Source organism: Larus michahellis, chromosome 24, assembly GCF_964199755.1.
Source record: "Larus michahellis chromosome 24, bLarMic1.1, whole genome shotgun sequence".
In the NCBI taxonomy this organism is placed as follows: Eukaryota; Metazoa; Chordata; class Aves; order Charadriiformes; family Laridae; genus Larus; species Larus michahellis.
In genome coordinates, this window is record NC_133919.1 from 4084450 (window position 1) to 4110580 (window position 26131).

The following is a 26131-nucleotide window of genomic DNA, read 5'->3' on the forward strand; positions in this document are numbered from 1 at the left end:
TGGGCTCCGCGGCCCCCGCCCGCCCCGCCCGGCCCCGGTCCCGGCCCCGGTCCCGCCGCGTCCCCGCGGGCAGGAGGTGAGTGGGGTCCGCGCCGTCGGGGCCGCCCCGGGGGGGAGCGGCCGGGCGGCACCGGGAGCGCCGCCGCGGGCACCGGGGGCTCCGGCGCCGATAAAGCGCAGCGGCCACGGAGAGCGGCGGTGCCGGGGGGGGGGGGGGGGGGCTCGGCGGGGGCCGTGGGTGCCGGTTTCGGGCCGGTGGGCGGCGGGGCCGGGAGCGGGTGTCAGCGGCGCGGAGGGGATTTTTTGCGGGTTTCCCCCCCCTCCCCCCCGCCGCTGCCGCCGCCCCCGCGGGAGCCCCGAGCCCGGTGGGTCGGTGCCGGGGATGGGCGGGGGGCGGCCGGCCCGGGGAGGGGGTGGTGCAGGTGACCGGCCGGCCGGTGCGCGGGGGGGTGATGGAGGTGTGGCCGGGGGGGCGCGGGGCAGGTGGACGGAGGGACGGACGGTGGGAGGGAAGCAGAATCCGAGGCCCGGCGCGGCGGCAGGTGCCCGGTACCGGGGCCCGGCGTGCGGGGAGTGTGTGTGTGTGTGTTGGGGGGGGGGGGGGGGCCGGCGCTGGAGCGGTGCCCCCCCGGCTGACATAACGTCTGCGCGGGGCGGTGTTTGCCTTGGCAGCCACCGGCGGCGGCGGCGGCGGCGGCGGCGGCTCCTCACACTTTCCGCCAGCGCCGGGCAGCGGCCGGGCTCTGAGTCAGGAGCAGCCGGAGGGAGGGGGGGGGCCGGGGGAGGCCGGGGTGAGGCGAGGTGAGCCCGGGGCCGGGCCGGGCCCCGCCGCCGCCGCCGCCGCCGCTGCCTCCCGGGGGCCGGCGGCGGCCAAACAGGTTGCGCGGGGTCCCCGCCCCGCCACCTGCGGGGGGGGCCGCTCCCGGGGGGGGCCGCTGCCGCCGCGCCCTGCCCCAGCGCCGCCGGGAACGGGGAGTGGGGGGGGCCTGCCCCGCCCCGCCGCGCCGCGCTCCCCCGGCTCTCCGTCCTTCTCCGGTTCCCGGTCCTCCATCCTCTCCGTAGCCCGTTCCCCGGGCCCGGTTCTACTTACCCACACCCCACACACCCCCCCCCCGGTGGCCGGTTCTTCATTCCCCCCTCCGTGTCCCGGTCCCCGTGCCTAGTTCTGCATTCACCACCCCGCCGGTGCCCGGTTCTCCGTGCCCTGTACTCCATCCCGCCCCCCCCCCCCCCCGGTGCCCCGTTCTCCATAGCCCCCGTACCGGGTGTTCCATCCGCCTCCGGCGCCTTTTCTCTATTTCCCCCCGGTGCCCGGTTCTCGGTGCCCGGTTCTCCACACCACCCCGGTGCCCGTTTCTCCGTTCCTGGTTCTCCATCCTCCCACCCCCCGGTGACTTGCTCCCCGTGCCCGCTTCTCCACACCCCCCACACACCCCCCCATGCCCGATACTCTATCCCCGCCCGGTGCCCGGTTCTCGGCGCCCGGTTCTCCATCCCCCACCCCCCCCACACCCCCCCCCGCCGTGCCCAGCTCTCCCGTGCCCGATTCCCCCGCCCCGTGCCCGCGGGGCGGAGCGGAGCGGGGCGGCCCGGCCCCGGGGCTCGGCGGCCGCAGCGGGCGGGGCGCGCTCGGCGCCTGGCACCGGGCAAGGCGCCGGCGGGGCCGTACCGGACTCCCCCCCCTCCCCACCCCGCCATCCCCGGGGTCGGTCCCACGGCGGCCCCGTTAATCTCCGCCGTCCCGCGCCTCTGACTCAGCTCTTTACCCCCCCCCCCTCCTCCCACCGCACCCCCCGGTCCCGGGGGGGCCCCCTCATGGCCCCCGCCCTCCCTGGGGGGGGGGGGTGGGGCGGGGTTGATGGGCGGGCCCCCCCCACCAATGGGAGGCCGGACCGCCGGCGCGCTGCCCAATGAGCGAGGCGGGGGCGGGCGCTTCCTGGAGCGCCGGTGGCGGCGGTGGAGGGCGGGGGGGGGGGGGGGTGCAGCGGGGGGGGGTGTCGGTGGATGGATGGGGCGGGGGGGGGCGGCAGGTGAAGGCGGAGGCGGGGCCGAGGCCCCGGGACCGGCCCCGGAGCTCGGGCGGGGCTCGCAGGTGAGCGGCGGCGGGTGGGAACGGACGGACCCCACCGACGGGGAGGGACCGACCGGGAGCGGGACCGGTACGGCGGAGGCTTTTGCAACCCGGTTGCGGTGAGTCGCGGGGATCCGGGATGCTACCGGCGGGCACGGTCGGGGCGCGGAGCACCGCCCGCTCCCGGCGCACGGAAACCGTGCGCCGGGAGCGGGCGGTGCTCCGCGCCCCGACCGTGCCCGCCCGCCGCCGGTAGGGTGGGGGGGCCACCACCCGTGGGTTGTTCCCGGTCCCCTCCGCAGGGGAGCTGCGGGAAACCGGTGCCACCGGCAGGTCCCCGCCGCTTCCCGAGGCTGCGCCCCCCCCCCCCCCCCCCCACCGGTGACAAGGTGCCGGTAGAGGTGGGAGCGGAGGGTGGGTGTCCCCCGTGTCCCGGCATGCTGCGCCCACGCCGGTGACCAGCCGGGCCTGGCCCGCTGGCGGCGGGCGGCTGCTTGCCGTTGACAAGGGGTTGCCCACTGGGCCCGGTGGCTCGGTGGCACCCGCCGAACACCGGTGGACTCTGCCCCGCGCGCACCCAGCCCTGCTGTACCTGTCCCCCCCCCCTGGCTGGCTGCCCCCAGCCGGCTGTTTGCCCGGGGCGGGGTGCGGTATTTACCCTCCCGCCACGGCCCGCGCCAGAGAAGAGAGCTGCCGTCTTGCGCCGTGGCCGCGCTTGACCCGAGGCCGCTTTCGCCGGGCGAGGGGGGACGCGGTGGCGGGTTTGGCGTGGGGTGAGTCTCGGTGTGCCTCGGTTTCCCCCGCCGCGGCCAGGTTGGTGGGGCTGGGGTCTCACCGGCGCTGGCAGAGGCACACGGCCGCTGCCGGTGACTCGAGGCCGCGGCCGGTGATGCCGGTGCCGGGCGCCGAGGGAGGAGCTGGGCTCAGGAACTTGAAGGGGATGCGTGGAGAAGGGGAAGCTGTGGGGCAGGGGAGGGTGTGGGGCAGCGGAGCTGGGCTGGGGGCTGGTTGGGGCTGGGGGTGCCCTCGCTGGGGACGGGGGTGCAGAGCGGGTGAAGCCCCCGAGCCTGGGGAAGTGACAGGAGGTTGGGGGGGACGTCGGCATTGGGTCCTGGGGACGCTCTGAGACCACCTGCCGGGGCGCAGGCTGGCTGGCCCCCCCCCTCGCTGGCAACGCCACGGTGCTGAGCCCGAGGCCGTGGCAGCGCGGCTCTGCCAGCTGGTGCCATGCACCCTCGGTGCACACGTGGCACGAGCGCGACGGGCCTGAGCGCGACAGGGGCGGGCAGTGGGCGCAGTGGGGGTGCGGGGCCAGCGCGGCCCCCGCAGCCCGACCCTCGAGGGGTGGCCGCTGCCCCGCGCGTGGAGCAGGAACTTCTCCTTCGGGGCGGGTGGCGGATGATGAAACCACGGAGAAATCTCTCCTGGCAGCGCGCGGGCTGCTGGCGGGAGCCCCCGGGAGCCCGCGCTCCCCCTGCGCCGCCGCCGCCGCCTTTCCATGGTAACCCCACCGCGGGAGCCGGCGGGGTGCCGGCGGGGGAGGCCGCCCCGTCTGGGGGGTTGGCGCCCGCCCGGCTCCCCGCGGCAGCGCTGGCGTCCCCGACATGCCCCGGGAGCTGCGTGTCCACACCCCAGTGAGCCCCGGGGCGGCCGAAGGACCTGGCGAGGGGCTGGGCTGAGACCCGTCAAACTCGCTTCGTGCCAGGGAGGTGACGCTTGGGTGGCCGTGCAAGCAGCGGGGGAGGCGGCCGTGTCCGATGCCGGTGCCGTGGCCGGTGACCTTCAGCGCGCCTGGTGCCTGGCCACGCTCCGTGTCTGGGGATGGGTGGCGGGTTGGTGTGCGCGCCGGTGTGGCAGGAGCTGCAGGGCCCCGGTGTCCCGTGCCTGCGGAGCCGGTGGCGTGACTTGGCGGGGCCGTGGGCGGGCGGGGGGACCGAGCCGTGGCGAGGGAAAATGAAAGCAGGTGATGCGGAAGGAGAAGTAGGTCAGGCGAGCGCTGGCCTCTCCCGGCAGCCTCGGCTGCGCTGCGTGCTCCGCTCTGCCCCGGCTGTCCCCGCCGTGTCCCCGGGCCCCATGGGCAGTGGCTGGAGGGGGCGGTGAGTACGGGGTCCTGCCCCCGGGCGCTGGGTCCTGGGCAGGGTGGGTGCCAGACGCTGCCTGCCCTGGGTGCCGGCGAGCGCGGCCGGGCTGGCTGGCACGCGGTGGGCATGACAGCACCCCGGTAATTTCGCTTCGGTTCCCCTCCCGCGGGTAGCCCTGGGGACACGGGGGGTCCCTGGGGGCTGCGGTGGGGATGGGCAGGAGGATGCTCCACTCCTGGCCCGCTGCGGGGCCGAGGAGGGGAGGGCAAAGGGGATTCCCGTCCCGCTGGGGCTGTGCCGAGGAGCCGGCGCAGCGGGGACATCCCGGTGGGGCTCGGGGCTGGGGACGGCTCGGGGACGGCCCCGCGTGCCACAGCAGGGCTCCACGGCCGGCTGCCCCCGGCTCCGCTCTGCTGCGGGGGCCGGGGCCGTCGCCCTCCCCACGGCGCGGGGCTGGCCGGGGTCTCGCTCGCGGCGCCGTGTGGGTCGGGGAGGCCGCGGCGGGCACGGCCCCGCTGGCAGCGCTACGTGGGCTCCGGGGGGGATTAGAGCCGCCTGCCCCCTCCTTCCTCCCCCGGGATCAGCCGTGGGCAGCGGGGAGCTGGCAGCAGGCAGCTGCCGTGGGGGCGGAAGCCGGGCTATTTCGGGGGGTGTGGAGGGGGGGCCGTGGGCTGGCACTGTCCTTGCCGGGTGACCGCACCAGGACCAGCACCGCCCCGGTGCCGGGATGGAGTGCGGAGGCCTGTCCTGTGCCAGCTCCGGCTGGCGGTGCTCGGTCCATCCCGGGGTGCAGTGAGGACAGGGACCCCACGGCGGGGAGAAGATGCCACCAGCCTGGGGGGCCCCCGGGGCCGTGCGGCGCGGCAGGACCCGGGGGTCTGGCTGCCCTCCAAGGGGCTCCCGTGACTGTGGGCCGCAGGGCGAGCAGCACCGGAGCCGGCTCACCCTGGGGCCGGCAAGCGGGACCAGCCGCGGGCAAGCCTGCCTTGTCGAGGGCTGGCAGGGCCTCGTCCTGCTGCCACTGGCCCCCCCGTGCCCCGGACCAGGCTGTCGGGGTGCATGTGGGCAGCCGAGTCTTGGTCCGTCCCAGTGGGGTCCTGGCCAGGCTGGGCCATGCAAGCCGGGGGTAGCGGGATGCCCGGCTCCGCTGTGCCCCTCTTGGCACTGGCAGGGGTGTCCTGGGCACCAGCCGGCCTCGGACCCCTGCCGAGTGCCACCTGCCTCGACTGCAGCCCTGTCCCCCCGGCTGATGGGGGACCCGCCAGTGGCTTTCACTCCACGCTGGGGTGATCAAACGTGGGGTTTGCTGTTGACCGTTTCCTTCCTGTTCCCCCCCTCCTCAAGCTCCATTTCGGCAGCCCCCTTCCTTCCTTCTTTCCTTCCTTCTTTCCTTCCTTCTTTCCTTCCTTCTTTCCTTCGTTCCTTCCTTCCTAGCCCCCTTCTCTCTGTCTGCTCCCGGCTGTGCGTGGCCCCGCTCCCGGGGCCGCCCTGGCAGGGAGCAGCCGGGGACAGCCCCTCTCCGGCCTCGCGTGGCCTCTCCGCAACGCTGGGGATGGCGACGCTCGCGGCGGGCAGCCCGGGGGTGACCAACAGAGGCCACGCACCTTTGGACGCATCCGTGCTGGCCACCCACGGGCGAGCAGGTGGCTGTGGGATCCCCCGTCCTGGCAGGTTGGGGTCCCCCGTGGTGCGGGAGATGGGGATGCCCATGGCCAAGGTGCCCGTCCTGCCATCCAGAGAGGGGCTGGTGCCACGCGGGAGCTGGGATGCTGCCGGAGCCCATCGCTGGCAGGATGGGGCCGTGTCCCATCACTGGTGACGCTGGTCAGGGTGCCACTGGCCAAGGCAAGGGCGGAGCGTGGAGGAGGATGGAGGAAGGTCAGCCCTGCCTCCCCCAAGGCCAGCGCCTCCACCGCCTGGTCCCCCCCCACCCCGAGGTGGGCACCCTGGGTGCCCCCCAGCCGGGGCCAGCAGCAGTTTGTGGCCGGCGCGTGGGCGGTTGCAACACCCCCCCACCCCCCCCCAGGGTGGGGGGGACGTGGTGACTCACCCCAGCGGGGCCTGGCCACCAGCGGGAACCCTGAGTCAGGGCTGCGTGCCCATGCCGTGCCCCTCCCTGCCCGCCTCGCCCACCTTATCTCCCGCCCTTAGCACCTGGCACACCTGGGCCAGGGGGGGCTGGCGCCATTCCCCTCCTTTATGGGGAGCAAAGGGCAGGCAGAGGGTTGGCAGGCAGGTGCCATGTCCCTCCCTCCCCCCTGGGGACGCTGGCCTGGGGATGTCCTCCCCCCACCGGGGTGGCCGGCCAGCCCGCAGCGTGGTGGTGGCCAAGGTTGCTGGCACCACCACCGCCGCCTCCCAGCCGCGCTCCGGCCATCGGGCTGACCCGTGGTGGCGCGCGGTCTCCGGTGATAGGAGAGACGTGCCATGCCATGGCGCCCGTGGGCGAGTCGCCGAGGCGCCCGCTGCCCCTCTGCCCGTCGTCCCCGCTGCCCGCCGGTGTGGTCGGGCTCTTGCACAACCCGGCTCTTTCCGCCGACGTTGCTGGGGACGGAGGCCCCCTCCCTGCCCGGCTACGTGGCCCCGCTGGCACAGGGCTCTTCCCCTTTCTGCCCGGCCTCGTGCCGCTGGCAGCACCGGCATGGTTGCCCAGAGCCTGGCCAGGGCCGTGCCAGGGCGCTACGGTGGGGCTGCCCCCCGAATGGGGGGCAGCCCCACCGTAGCGCCCTGGCACGGCCCCGGCCGGGCTGGTGTGGGCGGCCGGGGCGGGTGCTGGGTGCCGGCGGTGGGGTGTGGGGAGCGCTCCCCTGGCTGCTAATTGCTGTTTAGCTGGGGACGCAGAGGGTGTAATTATGGGGGGGGATTGCGTGAACCTGCAGCCGGCCCCAGGGGGGCTGCGGGGGGAAAGTTAGGGGGGGTGGGCGGCGGGGGGGGGGGGGGCCGTGCCGTGCCCCACCGGTGGCCCTGCCCAAGGGGACCGGGTGAGACACAGGTGCCGTCCCTGAGCCCCCTCCTCTGGTCACCGCATCCCCTGTGAGACCTCGAGGACCCGCTTTGGGGGCAGAGCGGGACGTGCATCAGCAGGGTTGGGGGGCGGCTCCGGGGCTGGCCAGGCAGGCCACGGCACGCCGCACCGAGCCCAGCCCTGCGGTGGCAGCCCCGCTCCCACCGAGCGCAGGCGCCCTCCCGGCTCGGCCGGGGCCGGCCGCGGCCAGCGGCGAGCACCCAGCACCCATCGCCCTGCCCCGGGGCGGCGAGAGGGCGAGGGCTCGTCCGACGCCTCGACGCTGGGGGCCGGGGGAGGCGATGCCGGCGGCGAGGAGGGGATGCCCGCGGCACGGGGCGGCCGTCCTGCCGGCGCTGGGAATTTCCTCCGGCGGGAGGGGGCCAGGGGATGCCCCTTGCCCGGTTCCGGGTTGGCGCCCCGCGGCACGGCGCCGGCCGCGAAGGGTTAATGCCGTGTGTGTTCTGGGAAGCGGGGCTGGGAGGTGCGTGACCCGGGGTGTGGGCGTCGACTCCTTTTGAGGTGGGATCCTGAGCTCAAGTGCAGCGGGGAGCGGGGCCAAGTTCACACAGCACCCTGCCTTCCCCTCCCTGCCGCTCGCGGGCCGCCGACCCGGCCGCGGCGCAACACCGAGCCACGCCGGGACGTGCGCCAGGTGAGCCGCGCGCCCACCCCGCCGCCAGCTGCCAGCATGGCGGAGAAGGTGCCGGGGCGGCGGGGACCCGGCGTGGTACCGGGGTGGGTGCGGGGAGGGCCGGGCACGGCTGCTTTGGCACCGGCCGGGAGGCTGCCGGGATGCTGGCGTCGCCCGAGCCCTGCGCCGCCCTCGCTGCCGGTGGGATGGGACGGGACGGGACGGGACGGGAAGGGACGGGTGGCAAGGTCCGGGTCACCGCGGCCTGGCAGAGCGAGGCCCGCACCTTGCGGCGTCGATGCCGGACACGCCTCTGCCTGGCCGGGCGGGGGGGAAGGTTTTGGCAGCGGGAGGGTGCCGTGATGCCAACATGGGGACGGTGGGCAGGGGGCTGGCGCGGGGGTTCGGCTGGGCCGGCAGCTGCTTGTCCTGGCTGCAGGTGCCGGGGTTGGCGCCGGTGATGCCGCAGGTCCTGCCACCACAGCTCTGCCACGGCAGGGCTGCCTGCGCCCAGCCTCCAGCCCAGCTACCGTGCCAGGCTGGCACCGGGCCCCGGGAGCTGCGCCGGGCAGCGCCGGCTGGGTGCGCAGGCGGACCTGGGCCGCGGCACTCGGAGCCCTTTCCCCGGCGCTGATGGCCGCCGTGCCTTGGCCACCAGCGCACGGCCGTGCCCGCGAGGCGCCGGAGGTGCCTGGGAGCGCTCGGACGGGCACTGCGGGCACGGGGAGCCGGACGGCAGCGGGGGGCCGGGGTGGTGCCATGGGGCTCGCTCCCCGGCACCGTGGGGCGGGGGGTCTGTTTATCCTCTTCTCACTTCAAACCATTTCCTTTCGGCTCCGCTCGCTGTTTTCTTCTTCTTCTTCTTTCAAAGAGCGGGACCGCTTCCCCCCCGCCTGCCTCCCCTCCAGCACCGGGACCCCCGGCACGCCTCTGGCACGTGCCCACTTCAGGGCCACCAGCCTGGCCGGACCCTGGCCCACCGCCTTCCCCGCCGGGTGGGCAGAGGGGCCGCACAGCCCCCTGCCCCGCAGCCGTGCCACCCCCTCGCACCGCGGGGGCCGGGGCTGCTGCTGCTCCCCACGGTCTTCGGGCAGGGTGATGGGTGGGTGGGGGGATGCACGGCCCGGACGCCTGCGTCCCCTTCCCAGCTTCCAAAGGGCGAGGGGCCCCTGCGGGGCGAGGGGCTGGGGGCCGGGTTGGTGGCTGGTGCCGCGCTCCCCTTCCTGGGTGACTCATTCTCCCCGGTGCGGCTGTGAAGTCCCTCGACAGCGTTTGCGACTCTTGTGACCGAAAGCAGCGGCACCCGGCAGCAGCCCGGGGATGGGGACCGCGCTCCCCGAGGCCCCTGCCCCTCCTTCCCACAGGGGAGCAGGTGGGGGGGACCCCCCAGGCACCCCCTCCCACCCCACATCTCCCACCATCCCCGAGCTGGGGCCAGTGCCTGGCACGGGCTGGCATTGTGCCCGTGCGCTGGGTGCCATCCCGGCTCGGCAGCAGGGGACACAGCCGCTGCCTGCGCAGGGTGGGTGCTGGCAGGGCCGGACCCCCGCCCCGCTGCCTGCGGACCCCCAGGGGCGGAGGGGGGCTGGCAGGTAACGGGGGCTGGCAGGTAAATGGGGGCCGACCGCAGTTGCACCAGGCGGCGTGGGCCGGCGGTGGGATGTCAGGGTGACCCGGGCAGGCATTGTTCCCGCTGCCGCCCGCCCCGGCATGGCAGCCAGCTCAGTGTGGGGAGCGACCCCCCCTTTCCTCGGCCCCGTGCAGCTGCCGCAGCCGAAACGGGCCCGGCCGCAGGCATTGACGTAACTGAGAAAGCTCTGGCGTGGCAGGGGTGCGGGCATCGTTGCCAGCCCCCTCCTCGGCCGTGCCCCCCGCCCCATCGTCTCCAGGGAACGTTGGGGGTCCGGGGGTGGCTCCGGCACCCTCACACCTCGTCCCCCCCCCATTTCCTTATCGCCGCTGCGATCTCGATGGCAGCACCCGCTCAGCATGTGACTTCGCTCCAGCGGGGAGGATGCGCGGGGGGGGTGGGGGGGGGCGGGGGGTGTCGGGGAAGAAGCCGTAAACGGGCGGTTTGGTGGATGGAAAATCCCCCTCCTGCTGCCACCTCGCCCCCGCCCTGCCCCAGCCCCGCGCCTTCGTCCGCAGGCATCCGGCCCCGCGGCCGCTCGCGGGGGTCCCGGCTCCCTCGCCAGGCTGAGCCGGGCCCGCGCCGGGGAGCACCGTGGCACCCTGAGCACCGGGGCTGCTCCCGCCTGCACCGCGACATGGCGAGGCTGGTGGCCATGCCTCAGAGCGCCCTGTCACCCGCCGGGACCTCGGCTGCTGCACCAGGCCCCGGCAGCCCTGGCGCAGGAGCCCCACCATGGGCACATGCCGGCGGCTGCTGGCCCCAGCCCTGCGTTGTACCCCGTGCCCGGGTGTCCCATGGGCCTGGGGTGCCGCAGGGACAGGGGGGGTCCATCCTGCTGCCATCAGGGTTTGGTCAAGAGAGACAGCGATGGAGGATCTGGCTGCCACCCCATGCCAGGACCACCGCCTGCCACAGCCCTGGGGGTCCCTCAGCGGCCACCGCGTCCCCTTTGTCCCCCCGCCGAGGCCGCCCGAGCCGCGGTGTGGGGCGCTCGCCTCCCCTAATCCTGCCCCCACTGCTAATCCCGCCTAATCCCACCGGGGGCTGTCGCTGCCTGTTGGCTCCCGGGGCCCTGATGGCTTAATCGCCCCTAATCCGCTCGCCCCCGCCCCGGCGGGCAGCGGGGACCCCGGCCGGCGGCGGGACGGGCTCCTGGCAAGGGAAGGAGGAGGGGGGGCGGCCATGGGCGCTTGGCGCCAGCATCCCGGGCGGTCGGCACTGCCCGGCTCCCAGTTTCAGGGGCGGCTGCCGCCTGCCATGCCGGTCGGGCCTGCTCGGCAGCGGCTGGGGCGGCTCCGCAGCCGGTTGCTCCGGGGCCGTTCCCAGCCGCCTGCCGAGGCAGCCCCAGCTGGCGGCCGCCCAAGCGCAGGGAGCGGCCGGCGCGGGGATGGGCCCCTGCGCCGGGGGCCGCCGGCCGCGCCGCCCCTCCACGGGCAAGAGGGGGCACGTCCCCCGCGCCCGCCGACGGCACAGCGTGGCTTGGCACAGCGCGGTGGGGTTCGGTGTGGATGGGCCTGGCGCAGCTCGGTGCGGCCTGGTGCGACTCAGGGATGTCCAGTGCCACGTGCCACCATCCGCCATGGCTTGGCTTGGCTCGAGCATGGCACGGCACGGCTCTGGCAGCACCGAGAGCCTGGACATGGCAGTGCGGCGTGCCCGCTTCTGCCTTCCCCAGGGTGCAGCCACCGGACAGACATCCCACCCCGGTGTCACCCAGCGTCACCAGACAGCCGGGATGGCGTTACCCATGGCGGGGCAGGGGGTCGCAGACCAGGTTGCAGCACCGGAGCTGCCGCTGCTGCCCGCACCCTGCCTGTGGGTCGGGAGGGCAGCACGCTCCCTCTGCCCGTCTTCCCACAGCCTCCATCGCCCGCCTGCGCCGGCTCCGTGGGGACGCGCGGGTCCCCAGCGCAGCACGGCGAGGACACCGGGTGCCAGAGCCGGGTTTATGGCTGAGGCCAAGCCCTGCCAGCCGCAGCGTGGGAAAGGCCCGGCTCGCGCAGGCAGGGCTTGGCTGGGCGAGGAGCAGCCCCGGGCTGGGGCAAAGAGGGAGGGAGGGGGCCGGGCCCCCACTGGGAGCGGGGGCAGGAACCGGCGGCGCGGGTGCAGATCCTAATCTGCGGTGGCAGGAAGCGTGGCCCCCGTTCCCAGCCCCGGCTGGGCTCCGTGGGGCGGCCCCCGGCCCTCGGGGCCCTCTTCCCAGCACTCGCCCGCCCACCTGTGCCCGCCGCCGCCGGTGAGGCCCGCGTTCCCAGGACGAGGGTGCCGGGAGCCGGTGGCAGCACCCGGCCGTGCCGGGGGGTGGGTGGGCTGGGGCAGGAAGCGCCGCGCCTCAACGCCGTTCAAAGGCGCCGCGCCGAGATTTCCCCCTTTGCTGTGGTGGCGCGGGGGGCGGCGCAGGCGGCTGGGTGCTGGCGGCGGAGGAAGCGCGGGGGGCTGCGGCGGGGGGGGCCCTGCCGCCCGCCAACCCCGGCAGGGGCTGAGTGGGGGTGAGGGCAGCCCCCAGCCTGCCCCGGTTTGGTGTCCCACCAAAACCCCGGCGCCGCCGCCACCAAGCCCCACGCAATGGAGGTTTCCTCGCGCCCCGGCTTCGTGGCAGAGCTGGCGCTTCAGCCGCGGCGTCTCGGCCCAGCGCCGTCTTTGGGCTGGTTCCCGTGCCGGTGGGCGAGCATCCCCTCCTTCCCGCAGGTGAGGACGATGGCCAGCCCGGAGGACGACCTCATCGGCATCCCCTTCCCCGAGCACAGCAGCGAGCTGCTGAGCTGCCTGAACGAGCAGCGGCAGCTCGGGCTGCTCTGCGACGTCACCATCAAGACGCAGGGGCTGGAGTACCGCACCCACCGCGCCGTCCTGGCCGCCTCCAGCCGCTACTTCAAGAAGCTTTTCGCCGGGCCGGGGCCGGGGCAGGAGGTCTGCGAGCTGGACTTCGTGGGGCCGGAGGCGTTGGGCGCCTTGCTGGAATTCGCCTACACGGCCACGCTCACCATCAGCAGCGCCAACATGGGCGAGGTGCTGCGGGCCGCCCGGCTGCTGGAGATCCCCTGCGTGATCGCCGCCTGCGTGGAGATCCTGCAGGGCAGCGGGATAGAGGCGCCCGGCCCCGATGACGGCGACTGCGAACGCGCCCGCCGTTACCTGGAGGCTTTCGCTGCCCTCCCCGAGGGCGAGGTGCCCGCTCCGCCGCCCCCCCGCCCCGCCGCCCGCCGCAGCAAGAAGACCCGCAAGTTCCTGCAAGCCCGCGGCGCCCGGCTCAACAACCACACTGAGGAGCCGCCCGCCGAGGCCGAGGGCTGCGGCAGCCCCCCGCCGCCCCCCGGGCCGCCCTCGCCGCCCCTGCCCGAGGGGCTGCCCCTGCCCTACGAGAGCTTCGAGCTGCCCGAGGAGGAGGAGCTGCCCCCGCACCCCTTCCCCTTCCCCTACCAGCCCTCCCTGTCCCCTGAGGAGGGCGGCTCCGACGAGGACGCCATCGACCCCGACCTGATGGCGTACCTGAGCTCGCTGCACCACGAGTCGCTGGCGCCCGGGCTGGATACGCCCGACAAGCTGGTACGCAAGCGCCGCTCGCAGATGCCCCAGGAGTGCCCCGTCTGCCACAAGGTCATCCACGGCGCCGGCAAGCTGCCCCGCCACATGCGCACGCACACGGGCGAGAAGCCCTTCGCCTGCCAGGTCTGCGGGGTCCGCTTCACACGGTGAGTGCTGCCGGACGGGTACCCGACGGCATCCCCCGTGGCGCCTCCCCTGCTGGCACCTGGCACAGCGCGGCGGTGCGGGTCGGTGGGTTCGGCTTCACGTCGTGAGTGCTGCCGGACCGACCTCCCGGTTCCGCTGGGTAGCCGGCAGCATTGCCTGCACCGCATCCCCCCACACCGCATCCCCCGCCAGCCCTGCCGGTGCCTGGCCGCATCCCCGCCATGCTGCACTCCAGGTCCCCGGGCTCTTCTGCGCACCCTGCGTGCTGCCGGCCCGACCTTCCCTGCCTGCCGCCCAGGGTACCCGGCAGCGTCCCCCGCCGCGCGGGCACCTGCCAGCGTCCCTGCTGTGGTGCAACGCAGGGACCCATTTCCCACCGCCGCCGGTGCCGCAGCGGTCCCCGCGTGCCCCAGCCAGGCAGCCGGGACGCCGTCCCTTGTCCCGCCGCATCCCCCGTGCCCTGCGGCGTGTCCCTGCCACGCAACGGCACCGTCCCCCTACCCGCTACGGCCACGGCCAAGCAGCTGCATCCCCGGGGATGCCGGCTGCCCCGTGCCAACCTCTTGCCTGTCCGTGTGTGTGTGTGTCCCCCCCTCCCAGGAACGACAAGCTGAAGATCCACATGCGCAAGCACACGGGCGAGCGGCCCTACTCCTGCCAGCACTGCAGCGCCCGCTTCCTGCACAGCTACGACCTGAAGAACCACATGCACCTGCACACGGGCGCCCGGCCCTACGAGTGCTACCGCTGCCACAAGGCCTTCGCCAAGGACGACCACCTCCAGCGGCACCTCAAGGGCCAGAACTGCCTGGAGGTGCGGACCCGCCGCCGCCGCCGCGACGAGCCGCCCCCGCCGCCCGCCGGACCCCCCGGCCTCGACCTCTCCAACGGGCGCTTGGAGGGGTTGCGCCTCTCCATCGCCCGTTATTGGGCTCCGGGACGGCCCGAGGAGGAGGAAGAGGAGGCGGAGGGCGAGGAAGGGCCACAGCCGGACGGTGCTGTGCCGGTAGAGACGGCGTAGAGCCGCCGCCATGGCGGGTGCCGTGCCGAGCCGAGCCGTGCCCACCCGGGGTTTCTGTTCCCGTTTTTCCCGTCACGGTTCGTTCCCAGTTATGCAAAGGGGGAAACTCCCCCCTGGCCGATTTGCACAATGGGGTGGGGGGGGGGGGTCCCCGCCGTCCCCCCCCTCCACCGTGCCCGGGCCCCCCACCCTCACCGTGTCCGGGTCGTGTCCCACCCCCCAACCCCCCCCCACGCCGTGCCCGGGCGGCGGAGCCCCGGTGAGGATGGGGGGGGATGGGGGGAAGCGAGACCGGGGTGTCCCCCCAAAACCCCCCTCCGTGGATTCCCCCCCCAGCGGGACAGGGCCCGGTCCGTGTCCCCCCCCCCTCGCCAAACGGTTGGCGGGGGGGGGGGGGGGGCGGGGCGGGCCACCGCCCCGCGCTGTAAATAGCTTGACACCCCCCTCCCCCCCCCACCTCCCCATCCCGAGCAGCCCCCCCCCCGGCGAGCCCCCCCTCGCCCCTGCACTCCCGGCTGCTTTCTCTTGGTTGCACTATTCGGGTGAGCCCACCCGGGGGGGGGGGAGCAGCCCCGGCCCCCCCCCCCTCCCCCAACTCCCAAAAACCCCGGCCCTGTGGGACCCCCCCCCCCCGCTCCCTCCCACCCCTCCCCGGGGTGGCCGGGCCCCAGCGGTCACCCCTCTGCCCTTTGCACATGCCCCCCCCCCCCCCCCCCCCAGGGCGCAACCCCCACACCCCACCCCACCCCCCCCCGGGGGAGCAGGGGACTGGCACTATTTGCCTAAAAATAAGAGTTTATCTATATTTAAAAATGATGTAATATATTCCCCCCCCAACCCCCCCTCCCCGGCCCACACCCCCCCGCCCCCCCCCCGGCCTCTCCGCTGCTGCCCGCCAGCGCTGCCCGGCCCCCCCGCGCGTCTGTCCCTTGCCATGGGGTGCCGGGGGGGGGGGGGGGGGGGGAGGGGGGAGGGTGGTGGTGGTGGTGGTTTTGGGGGGGGGGGAGGGGGGGGTGATGGGGACGAGGGGCTCGGCTCCCGTCGTGGCTTTAAAGTGCCTTACGGTGAACTTGAAAAATTTTCGGCTACTTGAACCTCTCTGGTGTCAGGAACCAAACGAATAATCGGCGGGCGGCTTCTTCCCACCCCCCCACCCCCCCCACCCCCCCCCAACACCCACCCCACCCACAGCACCACCGCCGCCCCGCCGGGTCGCCTCTGTCTGTCTGTCTGTCTGTCTGTTTGTGTTTTGTTTTTTTTTTTTTAAACGAAGGCTGCTTGGTAATAAACGGAGAAGCAGGGAGACCCCCCCGCGCTCACGGCCGGCTCTCTGCCCCGCGCCCCCTCCCCGCAGCACCGCCGGGGCCGGGGGGGGGAGCACAGCGGGGCTGGGGGCACCGTGGGGCTGGAGATGGGGCCACCATGGTGTTGGGGGCAGTGTGGGGACGGGGACGGGGACACTGAGGGGCTGGGGGCACCGTGGAGGTGGGGGGCGCCACGGGGACAGGGCTGGGAGCACCGTGGGGCTGGGGATATCGAGGGGCTGGGGGCACCGTGGGGCTTGAGATGGGGCCACCATGGCGTTGGGGGGACTGCGGGGATGGGGAGAGGGGCACTGAGGGGCTGGGGGCACCGTGGAGGTGGGGGCACCGTGGGGCTGGAGATGGGGGCATCCGTGGGGTTGGGGGGGGGACTGAGGATCTGGGGGCACCGCGGGGACAGGGACAGGGCTGGGGGCACTGTGGGGCTGGGGATGTTGAGGGGCTGGGGGCACCGTGGGGCTTGAGATGGGGCCACCATGGCGTTGGGGGCACTGTGGGGACGGGGACAGGGCACTGAGGGGCTGGGGACACCGTGGGGCTGGAGATGGGGGCATCTGTGGGGTTGGGGGGGGACTGAGGATCTGGGGGCACTATGAGATTGGGGGCACCATGGGGACAGAGACAGGGCTGGGGGCACTGTGGGGACAGGGATGGGGGTGCTGGGGATCTCTGGGCACAAAGGAGCTGGGGACACCATGGGGACAGGGCTGGGAGCACCATGGGGCTGGGGATATCGAGGGGCTGGGGGCACCGTGGGGCTGGAGATGGGGCCACCATGGTGTTGGGGGGACTGTGGGGATGGGGAGAGGGGCACTGAGGGGCTGGGGGCACCGTGGAGGTGGGGGCACCATGGGACAGGGCTGGGGGCACTGTGGGGATGGGGACATCGAGGTGCTGGGGGCACCATGAGGTGGGAGGTGGGGGCGCCAGGGGGCTGGGGGTGCTGCAGGGCTGGGGGCAGTGTGGGGACGGGGACAGGGGCACTGGGGGGCTGGGGTACCGTGGAGGTGGGGGCACGGTGGGGACAGGGCTGGGAGCACCGTGGGGCCGGGGATATTGAGGGGCTGGGGTCACCGTGGGGCTGGAGACGGGGCCACCATGGTGTTGGTGCCACTGTGGGGACGGGGGCACTGGGGGTGGCTGGGGTACCGTGGAGGTGGGGGCACGGTGGGGCTGGGGATATCGAGGGGCTGGGGACACCATGGGGCCGGAGATGGGGGCACCACAGGGTTGGGGGCAGCGTGGGACTGGGGCCACCGTGAGTTGGGGACCACCCCGGGGTGCCGGTCCCCAGCTCAGGCCACCAGGACGCCGGCGCCCGAGGCAGCGGGTGCTTTATTGCCCAGTCCCTCCCCACCCGCCCCGGCAGCTCCCGGCCTCCCCCGCGCTGCCGGGGCTCCAGCCACGTCCTCCGAGCCTGGCCCCGTGTCCTCGCCGCCGCGTGGCACCGTCCTGCCGTCGTCACCGGGCCCTGCCCTCGCTGCTGGGCGGCCGCAGGGCCACCACCTCCTCCAGCTCGCTCCCGCTGCTGTCGGGCTGCTCCTGGTAGCCAAAGTCCAGGCTGCTGGGGGTGTGGGGGGGGGACACAGCAGTGTTGGGGACCGGTACCCCCAGTGCCAGGAGGGTGCCAGGGACATGGCCAGCCCTCACCTGGAAAGCGAGCTGTCCTCGCCGTCCACCCCGCTGCTGGCCCCGTCGCTCTCCCCGCTTGCCAACTCCTTCAGCTGGGCCCGCAGCCGGGCTGCCAATTCGGGGGGCAACCTCCTGCCGCCCCCCCTTCCCGCCGCCACCTCCCGGACGCGTTGCCGCAACAGCCGTCCTCCCTCCTGTCCCCGCAGCGCCCGCGCGGCACCGACCCACAGCCCCACCGTCTCCTCGTCGCTGGAGTCCCTGCGGGGATGGGGAGGGAGGGGTGGCTTCCAGCCCCCCACCCGGGGGGGTCCGGTGGGTGTCCCCCCCACCCCGATGCCGCTCACATCTCCTCGTCCCCCGCGTCCCAGCAGCTCAGGGGACCCGTGCAGACGGAGCAGACGTTTTGCAGCGTTTCGTGGCACTCGCTGCAGTACAACCCTGGGGAAAACGGAGAGAGGGGTGGGAGATTATTTCTTTTTTTTTTTTTTTTTTTGGCGGGGGGGGGGATGGCGGGGGGCGGCGGGGCTCCTACCTTTGCATTTGGGCGTCATACACTTGATGAAATCCGGCTGCTCCGGCATCTCGCAGGCCAGGCAGCGTTTCTGCTGGATGCCCAGGAGGCGAGCCAGCCGGGCAAAGCCAGGCACCCTGCGGGCAAGATGTTCCGTGGGGGGCAACGCCATCCCCCCGGGGGTGCCGCGGACCCCCGGGGGGATGGCGTTGCCCCTTTGCAATGCCCAGCGAAGCGCTCGTGGGGGTCAGGCTGGCTCCAGCCCCGTGGATTCATCCTCCTTACGTGGAGGAGAGGAAGAGGAGCAGGTTGCCTTGCCCGGCGTCGACCGCGCCTCGCTTGGTGGCCTGGTACAGGGCACGTGCCAACCCTGCCCGGCGTGCCAGGATGGTGCTGTGGAGGAAGGCGGTGCGCTCCTGGCGTGGCGGGGGCGGCGGGGGGACACGACGCAGACGGGGTGAGGACAGGTGGGTGCGATGGAGGTGGTGGTGGTGGTGGTGGTGGTGGCGGGGGGGGGTTCTACCTGCTCGCGGGACGGGTAGTAGGTGGCACACACCAGCCGGCGCAGGCGTGCCACGTAGCTGCCGAAGACGGTGGTGAAGAAGCAGACGCCATAAAGGAGTCCTGGTGGGAAGAGGACGAGTCACGCCAAGGGGCAACCCCCCCCGGAACACACACACACACCCCCCTTGCAACCCACCCCCCCAGCTTGCACGCTGAGGGGGCAGCACCCCCAGTCACCCATGGCGACGTAGGTGCCGTAGTCGGGCTCCACGGGGTGGACGACGCAGCGCTGGGAGAGCACCGAGACGTTGCCCCGCTGCAGCACGTCGAAGGCAGAGACCACGTCCCTGAAGATCTCGCTGGTGTAGCCCGACCCGTTGACGCTGATGCCCAACACCACCGGCGCTGCGGGGCGAGCGGCTCAGCCCGGGGGGACGAGGCACCCACTGCCCCGAAACCCCCACCCAAGGGTGCTGCTCACCCCGGGCGACGATCTCCCCCTGCATCAGGTGCCGGATCAGGTCGAGCAGCCAGAAAAGGCTGTAGTCGGCCAGGATGATGCTGGCCCCCAGCAGCACGTGGCGCAGGACGGCCACCAGCTGCAGCCCGTACCGGCGGCACTCCTTGTGCGACAGCCATATCCCGGCTGGGCGGGCACGGGAAAACCGTGAGCTTGTGCCGCGCCGGGACCCCGCCGTGGGGCTGGCCTGGGGGGTGACCCCCGGCGCAGGGCTGACCTGGGGAGACGTAGCGGGTGCACTCCCTGGCCGTCAGGGGCAGGACGGTGGCTCTGCCCTGCTCTGCCCGCCGCAGGTCCAGCTCCACGAAGCGCCGCGTGATGTACACGTTGTCAAAGGTGTCGTCCCGCAGGTACCGGTGACGGTACCGCACCGCCCTGGGGACACGGGGGGGATGCCGGGCACCCGCACACCGGGTCGCCGTGCCCCCCGGGGGAGCGGAGCAGGACCCCAGCCCACTCACTGGAGGTAGAGGTAGAGGATGGCGCAGAAGGAGAAGTGGAGGAAGAGCCCCAGGACGCGGCGGGTGGGCTCCAGGCGCAGGCGCACGCCCTCCATGATGTCCGTGGCCACCTCCCCCAGGCTCTTGCTGGCGCCCAGGCTGATGTTGAAGTGGTGCGTGGCCGAGATGTTGAACTCAAACTCCCGGCGGACGCGCTCCAGAGCGTCCTTGAGGGCTGCGGGGGTGACAAGGGGCTGCGTGGGGCTGGGGGTCGGGGTGAGAGCCTGGAGGGGGGCAGAGAGGGAGCCCCGACCCCCACTCCCCCCACCCCCGGCCCGGCGCGGCACCGAGATACTCACGATCTGAAATTTTCCTCCTGAGGAAGGACTGGATGTAGCTGGGGATGACGCAGAAGAGGAGGGCAACTGCGGAGAGAGGGAATCTCTGCCAGGGCGGGCACCCCCGCGACGGGCAGGGGTCCACCCCGCCACCCCCCCACCCACCCCCCCGCCGCCACAGAGGGGCAGGGACCCACACCCTTGGCCAAACCGCAGAGGGGCCTGAAGATGACGACGATGTAGCAGAGGAAGGAGAGGAAGGGGATGGTGCGCTCGCACTTGTCCTTGGCCTCGTGGAAGAGGCGCAGGCAGCGGGCGTAGGGGGAGCCCAGCTCCCGGTTGCACACCTCGCCCACCTTCATCAGCCACCGCCAGACGTTGCGCAGGGCCTGAGCTGCGGGCAGGGAGCGGCCGTCGGGGACGGGCGGCGGTGGTGGGGACAGGGACAGAGCGAAAGCAGGAGGGAGCCGGGGAGACCCTTGGGGACAAGGGGCTCACCGACGTAGCTGACGGAGTCCATGAGGGAGCGGAAGACCCTGCGGGCATGGTCGCCCACCACCTTGGCTTTCTGGGAGATCTCCTTGATTTTAGCCAGCATGTCTGTGGAGAAGGGGGACCTCTGACCGTACCCCAAAGGGCGAGGGCAGCCCGGGGCCGGCCAGCGCTGCCGGGGCTCCCCCGGGAAGGGACCCTCCCGTCCCACCGCATCCCCGGGCTCACCCAGCAGCGGCTCCTGGGCGCGCTGCAGCCGCTCGGCCGTCTGGTTGAGGGCCAGCTCGGCCCCGCACGACAGCGACTCGGCGGCCCGGGAGAAGTTCTGCAGGATGTTGGCGCAGGGACCCTGCACCGCCATGCCCAGCGCCAGCAGCAGCAGCAGCACCTTCCCCTCCCCTGCAGGGACAGGGGGGGGTCCTGGGGCTCAACCGGGACCCAGCACCCTCCCCCCTACCCCCGCCCCGGCTCCTGGCGGTGGGACCCACGGCTACGTACTGGTGAAGATGTGGGGCAGCGAGAGCAGCACGGTGACCCGCACCTTGGCGGAGAAGGCCATGCCCAGCCCCAGCGCGGCCCCCAGGCTGCTGGTGGTGACCAGGCAGTACCAGATGTCGCGGCCCTGCGCCAGCAGCACCACAGCCCCGTACAGGCTGGCCAGCAACACGCCCAGCACGAAGCCGCCGACGCTGTGGGCCAATTCCCGCGCTTCGCTTGCCTCCTCCGGCTTTTTCCGGGACCGCTTGCCCCCAGTCGGGCTCTCCCCCCGGCCCCTCGGGGGTCTGCCCAGCCGGGAGCCCATGCTGGGTTTCTCCTGGTGCTCTCTCGGGCTCCGGGTGCAGGGATACGGCAGGGGGAACGGGCAGCTCGCAGCGTGCTGGTTGCAGGGGAGCGTTCCGTCGTTGCCGGTTGCCCGGGGAGCATCCCACTGTCGCCGGGACGAGGCACGGAGCCATGGAGCCGGTGGCAGCCCCTGGGCGAGTGCGCTCGGCCGGGACGGAGCGGCGCAGGAGGCAGAAACCACCCAACACGAGTGAGATCCCGTCCCACCCTGCTGCCGGCCGGCGCTGCCCGTGGGCAGTGGGACGGGGCAGGGCTGACGCCGCCCTCCCCACCCAGCCCTGAAGCGAGTGGTGGTCTCGCTGCTGCCCGCCCCGTGCAGCCGGTTCCTCTGGAGCCGGCCGGACCAGTACCGCAGCGGCAAGTTCTTCCTGGGAGCCGGCGTCGGGACCCTCCTGGGTCTTGGTGAGTGTGTCCCGGCGCCAGTCACGGCAGGGGGCCGGTGGCACCGGGGGCTCAGGGCAGATTTGTGGGTTGTTGCAGGGCTCTGCCAGCTCCTCATCGTCCCCATGAACTTCACGGAGACGCGCAAGGCGCAGGTTTCCTACGGGCTGGCGGGTGAGGACGGGGCTGGGAGGGGACTGGGGTGACGGGGGCCGTCAGGAGCCCCGGGGGGGTTCTCTGCGGGACCGTGGGGACATCTCTGCGCTCCCCGCAGGGGTGACTGCCTTGGGCTGGGCCACGTCCCCCCACTTCCGTTGCGCCACCCTGCTCGTGGCTCCCAAATTCCTGGGCAAGGAAGGTCGGGTCTACGTCCTCTCCTTCGTCCTCGCCGCCATCTACAACGGTAGGGTCTCCCCGTGTCCTTGTCCCCCCCCTCCCGGCAGGGTCCTGGGGGCTGGCGGGGTCTGAGCCAGCCCCGCCGGTGGCAGGCCCTGTGGCCAACATCTGGCACAACCTGGAGGAGGTGACGCGCTCGCTGGGCTGCGTGGCCGAGCTGCAGGTCAACCACAGCCGCCACCTCTGGCGGGCGTCCACGGCCCCCCTGCACGACCTGATGGAGAACATGGCGGTGAGGCTGGGGGGGGGGGTGGGCGGCGGGGAGCCGTGGGGCAGCGGGGCCGAGCCTGTCGGTCAGCGTGCGTGTCCGGCAGCGGGGCGGAAGGAGGCTGAACGCCGAGATGCAGAACGTCTCGCGCGCCTTCGTGGAGCTCAACGAGGAGGTGGCCAGCGAGGCGGGCTACGACCTGCGGCGGCAGCGCCGCCACCCGGGCCCCCGGCCGGGCCAACGCACCCAGGAGCTCTTCGAGAAGAAGACGAGGATGCGCTGTACCCGTGAGCGGGGCGGGCGGGAGGCCGGCGGTGCTGCTGGTCGGGGGAGAGGGGCTGCCGCAGCCCCCCGCACCGTGTCGCAGAGCACCCTGGATGGTGCCCCGGGGGGGTGCTGAGCCGGGGGGTCTGAGCGCTCCTGCCCCCCAGATGTGATCGACCAGGGCATGCGGCGCTGCCGGGAATGGTTCGACTCCATGCACGACAAGTGCATGGAGAAAGTGTTCGTGCCCATCGTCAACCACCTCGTCTGCCTGCCCATGAAGCTCAAGATCATCTGCCGGATTGTCAGGGGTGGGGGAACGTGTGCGGCCCCCCCGACCCTGTCCTCCCTCGGTGGAGCAGCTCCAGCTCTGCCCCCCTGCAGCCCCCCGGGATGGCAGCCGCAGCCTGTGCCGGCGTGATACCCGGGGTCCCAGCTCTGCCAGCACCATCCCCGCTCCATCCCCGCTCCATCCCTTCTCCACCTCTGCTCCATCCTCGCTCCATCCCCACTCCATCCCCGCTCCATCCCCGCTCCACCTCTGCTCCATCCTCGCTCCATCCCCACTCCATCCCTGCTCCATCCCTGCTCCATCCTCGCTCCATCCCTGCTCCATCCCTGCTCCATCCCCACTCCACCCCCGCTCCATCCCCACTCCATCGCTTCTTCATCCCCACTCCATCCCCGCTCCATCCCTTCTCCATCCCTGCTCCATCCCTTCTTCATCCCTGCTCCATCCCTTCTCCATCCCCGCTCCATCCCTTCTTCATCCCCACTCCATCCCTGCTCCATCCCTGCTCCACCCCTGCTCCATCCTTGCTCCATCCCTGCTCCATCCCCGCTCCATCCCTTCTCCATCCCTGCTCCATCCCCACTCCATCCCTGCAGTCATGGACAGCTGGTGCCAAAACAGGATCCCCGTGGATGGCAACTTCGGGCAGATGTACGACCTGGTGAACGACTCCATCGGCAACCTCAGTCAGGAATTCACTGCCAGCGTCGTCTACCAGGTGGGGGCCCGTCCCCTCCGCCCGGGGCCGGGGTGGGGGCTGCATCCCGCCCGGCCCCACGGTCCCTTGGCCGCAGGAGCATCACCGCGAGATGCTGCTGGATGCCAACATTTCGGCGGCGCAGCTGATGGAGGAGGTGAACTCGCACCTGCAGCAGCACGGCACCCACCTGGGCCGGGCCATCTCCTTCTTCCGCCTGCTGCTCTCCTTCACCTTCCTCCTCGTCTTCATCTCGTGAGGCCCGGGATGGGGGGCGGGGGGTGCCAGCCGCAGGGCATGGAGGGGTAGGGGCCTCCTTTGGCAGCAGGCTTGGGGGTCACAAAGACGGGGGGGGATCCTGCGGGGCTGTAGGCACTCCTTTGTCGTGTCCCCCCCCCAAACCCTTCCTTTTTGCCAGGGCTTTCTCCTACACCAAGCAGTACTGCCAGGACATCTCCTTTGACAACCTCTACATCACCACCTACTTCCGCCAAATCGATGCCCGACGCAGAAAGCAGGTGAGGATCGGGGGTGGGGGGGGAGAAGGGGCGGCGGCAGCAGGGTGGGGGGGGCCCTCACCCCCGTCTGGTGGTCCTGGGGTGTGTGGGGGCCGCGCTGAGCCGCCCTTGCTCCCCCTTCCCCAGCACAAGCGGACGCTGCTGCCCCTGCGGCGGGCAGAGGTCTCCACCGTCGTCTTCCCGTGCCGCCTGGCCATGCAGCGGCTCGAGATGAAGAACATGGTGAGGGGCTGGGGGGGGGGGGTGGCGGAGGGGCGCCAGGGCTGGTGGGGGACAGGCTGTGGCGGACCCCGCTCCCCGCAGGTGCTGGAGCTGCTGGAGTGCATCCCGCCCCTGCTCCTCCTCCTCCTCGCCTGCGGCCTGGACCACGCGCTCGTCGCCATGCTGAGCGTCATCCGGCAGCACTCCTTCGTGCAGTACTCCTTCCACAGTGAGCCCCCAGCCCCACGGCAAGGGTCGTGTGTGTCTCCCCCCCCCCGCCCCGCCTCCGCAACCTCCACCCGTGTCCCCAGCCCCGCAAGCCCCCCCGCGTCCTCCCCTCCCGCAGGCAGCCACCGCTTGGCCGTGCATGTGACGGGGACGTCCCTGATGGCTCGGCTCCTGCGCAGCACCGTCGGGGCCCTCAACACCTCCTCCCACTCCCGGCTGGAGACGTCCAACTTTGGTGAGCCCCCCCAGCAGGGGACGGGACAACTCCCCCCACACCACCCCTTCCCCGGCTCCATGGCCTGGCCACCCCTCCCTGCCTCGGAGAGGGGGCTGAGCGGTGCCACTTTGTCCCCAGCCTGCCTGCCGCGGCCCCGCAGCATGGGGCGGCAGCAGTACGTGGGCAGCTGCCTGCCCCTGGCCCTGCTGGTGCTGCTCTGCCTGGCCCAGGTCTACACCCACCGCCTGCGCCGCGCCATCGCCGCCTTCTACTTCCCCAAGGTGAGCGGCAGCCCCGGCACCGGCCGAGGGCCCGGCGCAGCCTTGGCACGCTTTTGGGGTGAGCCGGTTGGCCCTGGCCACCCTTCATGGTCTCCGCCGGCGCAGCGGGAGAAGAGCCGCGTGCTCTACTTCTACAACAAGCTGCTGCGGCAGCGGCAGATCTTCGTCCAGCGGCAGCGGAAGCTCGTCGCCCGGCGGGCACGGCAGCACCCAGGGCTGGTGAGTGGGGACGGCGACGTGGGGCTGGGACCGCACCGGGTCGCCGGGGCGAGGCGGGGCGGGGGGGGACTTTGCTGTCCCCCCCATCCCAGGTCCGTTCCCTCCATGGGGCGGCCGCTCAGCCCCACACGTCCCCGTCGCCGCCGCAGGGGCCGTCGCTGCGGGAGTGGTGCTGCCAGCGCTGGCCGCAACTGCGCCGCTGGATGCGCCGGAGCTGCACGGTGTGCGGGACCCCCGGCACCCCCCAGGACCGCGTCTGCCCCGCGCCCGCCTGTGGCGCCCCGTACTGCCGGCCCTGCTGGAGGGAGGCGGGCGGCGTGTGCCTCGCCTGCACCCCCGGGGATGTCGGCCTCTCCCAGGAGAGCAGTGACGAGGACAGCGGGTACGCGGCCTGAGGGCGCCCCGCAATACAGGCTGCGACCCCCCCGCCCCCGGCACAGCGTGGAGTGTGGTCTGTGGGGCGCGTCCGCAGGGGCGGGGGGCTCCGGGGTACGGAGCGGGGAAAGGGGGTGATGAAGGTGGGGGACTCTTCTGTGTGTGGGATGGGGAACGCGGGGGTGTCTGATGTACGGGTAGGGGAGGCGGGGGTCCTGAGTGTATGCGGCGACGAAGATGGGGGTCTCCAGCACACGGGATGGAGAAGGCGGGGGTCCCAAGTGCATGGGGCAATGAAGATGGGGGTCTCCAATGCACTGAATGGAGGAGGAGGGGGTCTCCAGTGCATGGGGCGATGAAGATGGGGGTCTCCAGTGCACGGGATGGCGAAGGCGGGGGCCTCTGGTGTACAGGCCAATGAAGATGGGGGTCTCCATTCTATGGGGCAGTGAGGGCGGGGGTCTCCAGAGCATGGGGTAATGAGGGTGGGGGTCTCCACTGTACGAGATAATGAAGGCGGGGGTCTCCGAAGCACGGGACAGTGAAGGTGGGGGTCTCCACTGTACGGGGTGATGCAGATGGGGGTCTCTGGAGCACAAGGTAGAGAAGGCGGGGGTCTCTGCGGTGTGGGGTGAGGAAGATGGGGGTCTCTGGAGCACAAGGTGGAGAAGGCGGGGGTCTCTGCTGTGTGGGGTGAGGAAGATGGGGGTCTCTGGAGCACAAGGTAGAGAAGGCGGGGGTCTCTGCTGTGTGGGGTGATGAAGGTGGGGGTCTCTGGTGTACAGGGTGGAGAAGGCGGGGGTCTCTGCTGTGTGGGGTGATGAAGGTGGGGGTCTCTGGTGTGCAGGGTGGAGAAGGCGGGGGTCTCTGCTGTGTGGGGTGAGGAAGATGGGGGTCTCTGGAGCACAAGGTGGAGAAGGCGGGGGTCTCTGCTGTGTGGGGTGAGGAAGATGGGGTTCTCTGGTGTACAGGGTGGAGAAGGCGGGGGTCTCTGCTGTGTGGGGGGACGAAGGCGGGGGGTCTCCGGAGCACGGGATGGCGAGGGCAGGGGTCCCGCTCCGCAGCAGCAGTGACGGGGGTCCCCGTCGCAACGCCCCGGGCAGTGTCGCCGCCTC

At 73.0% G+C, this 26131-nt stretch overlaps 3 protein-coding genes across 4 annotated transcripts; 2 read left to right on the forward strand and 1 right to left on the reverse strand.

The window, feature by feature from the left end:
- The first annotated feature begins 1992 nt into the window (after positions 1 to 1992).
- Positions 1993 to 14805, forward strand: ZBTB7B (zinc finger and BTB domain containing 7B). 2 transcript variants are annotated; one of them, XM_074566420.1, is made up of 3 exons: positions 1993 to 2190; positions 12112 to 13115; positions 13717 to 14805. In XM_074566420.1, the coding sequence occupies exons 2-3, from the start codon at positions 12121 to 12123 to the stop codon at positions 14135 to 14137; spliced, it is 1416 nt and encodes a 471-aa protein (XP_074422521.1). In that variant the 5' UTR covers positions 1993 to 2190; positions 12112 to 12120; the 3' UTR covers positions 14138 to 14805. The 2 variants fall into 2 exon arrangements, with proteins under 2 accessions (XP_074422521.1, XP_074422520.1); XM_074566419.1 differs by lacking the exon at positions 1993 to 2190 and having other exon boundaries at positions 11754 to 13115.
- Positions 14806 to 16903: 2098 nt separating this feature from the next.
- DCST2 (DC-STAMP domain containing 2) lies at positions 16904 to 20698 on the reverse strand. The gene is made up of 15 exons (XM_074566194.1): positions 20395 to 20698; positions 20125 to 20295; positions 19903 to 20004; positions 19604 to 19798; positions 19426 to 19491; positions 19088 to 19301; positions 18844 to 19001; positions 18588 to 18752; positions 18344 to 18511; positions 18126 to 18226; positions 17888 to 18018; positions 17624 to 17739; positions 17436 to 17529; positions 17110 to 17349; positions 16904 to 17020 (listed from the first exon to the last, which is right to left on the reverse strand). The coding sequence occupies exons 1-15, from the start codon at positions 20696 to 20698 to the stop codon at positions 16921 to 16923; spliced, it is 2325 nt and encodes a 774-aa protein (XP_074422295.1). The 3' UTR covers positions 16904 to 16920.
- On the forward strand, positions 20697 to 25036 carry DCST1 (DC-STAMP domain containing 1). The gene is made up of 17 exons (XM_074566195.1): positions 20697 to 20713; positions 20784 to 20929; positions 21016 to 21141; positions 21220 to 21294; positions 21395 to 21523; positions 21609 to 21748; positions 21831 to 22011; positions 22156 to 22299; positions 22877 to 22998; positions 23075 to 23232; positions 23396 to 23495; positions 23622 to 23717; positions 23799 to 23925; positions 24043 to 24159; positions 24280 to 24422; positions 24528 to 24641; positions 24791 to 25036. The coding sequence occupies exons 1-17, from the start codon at positions 20697 to 20699 to the stop codon at positions 25034 to 25036; spliced, it is 2181 nt and encodes a 726-aa protein (XP_074422296.1).
- The last annotated feature ends 1095 nt before the right edge of the window (positions 25037 to 26131 follow it).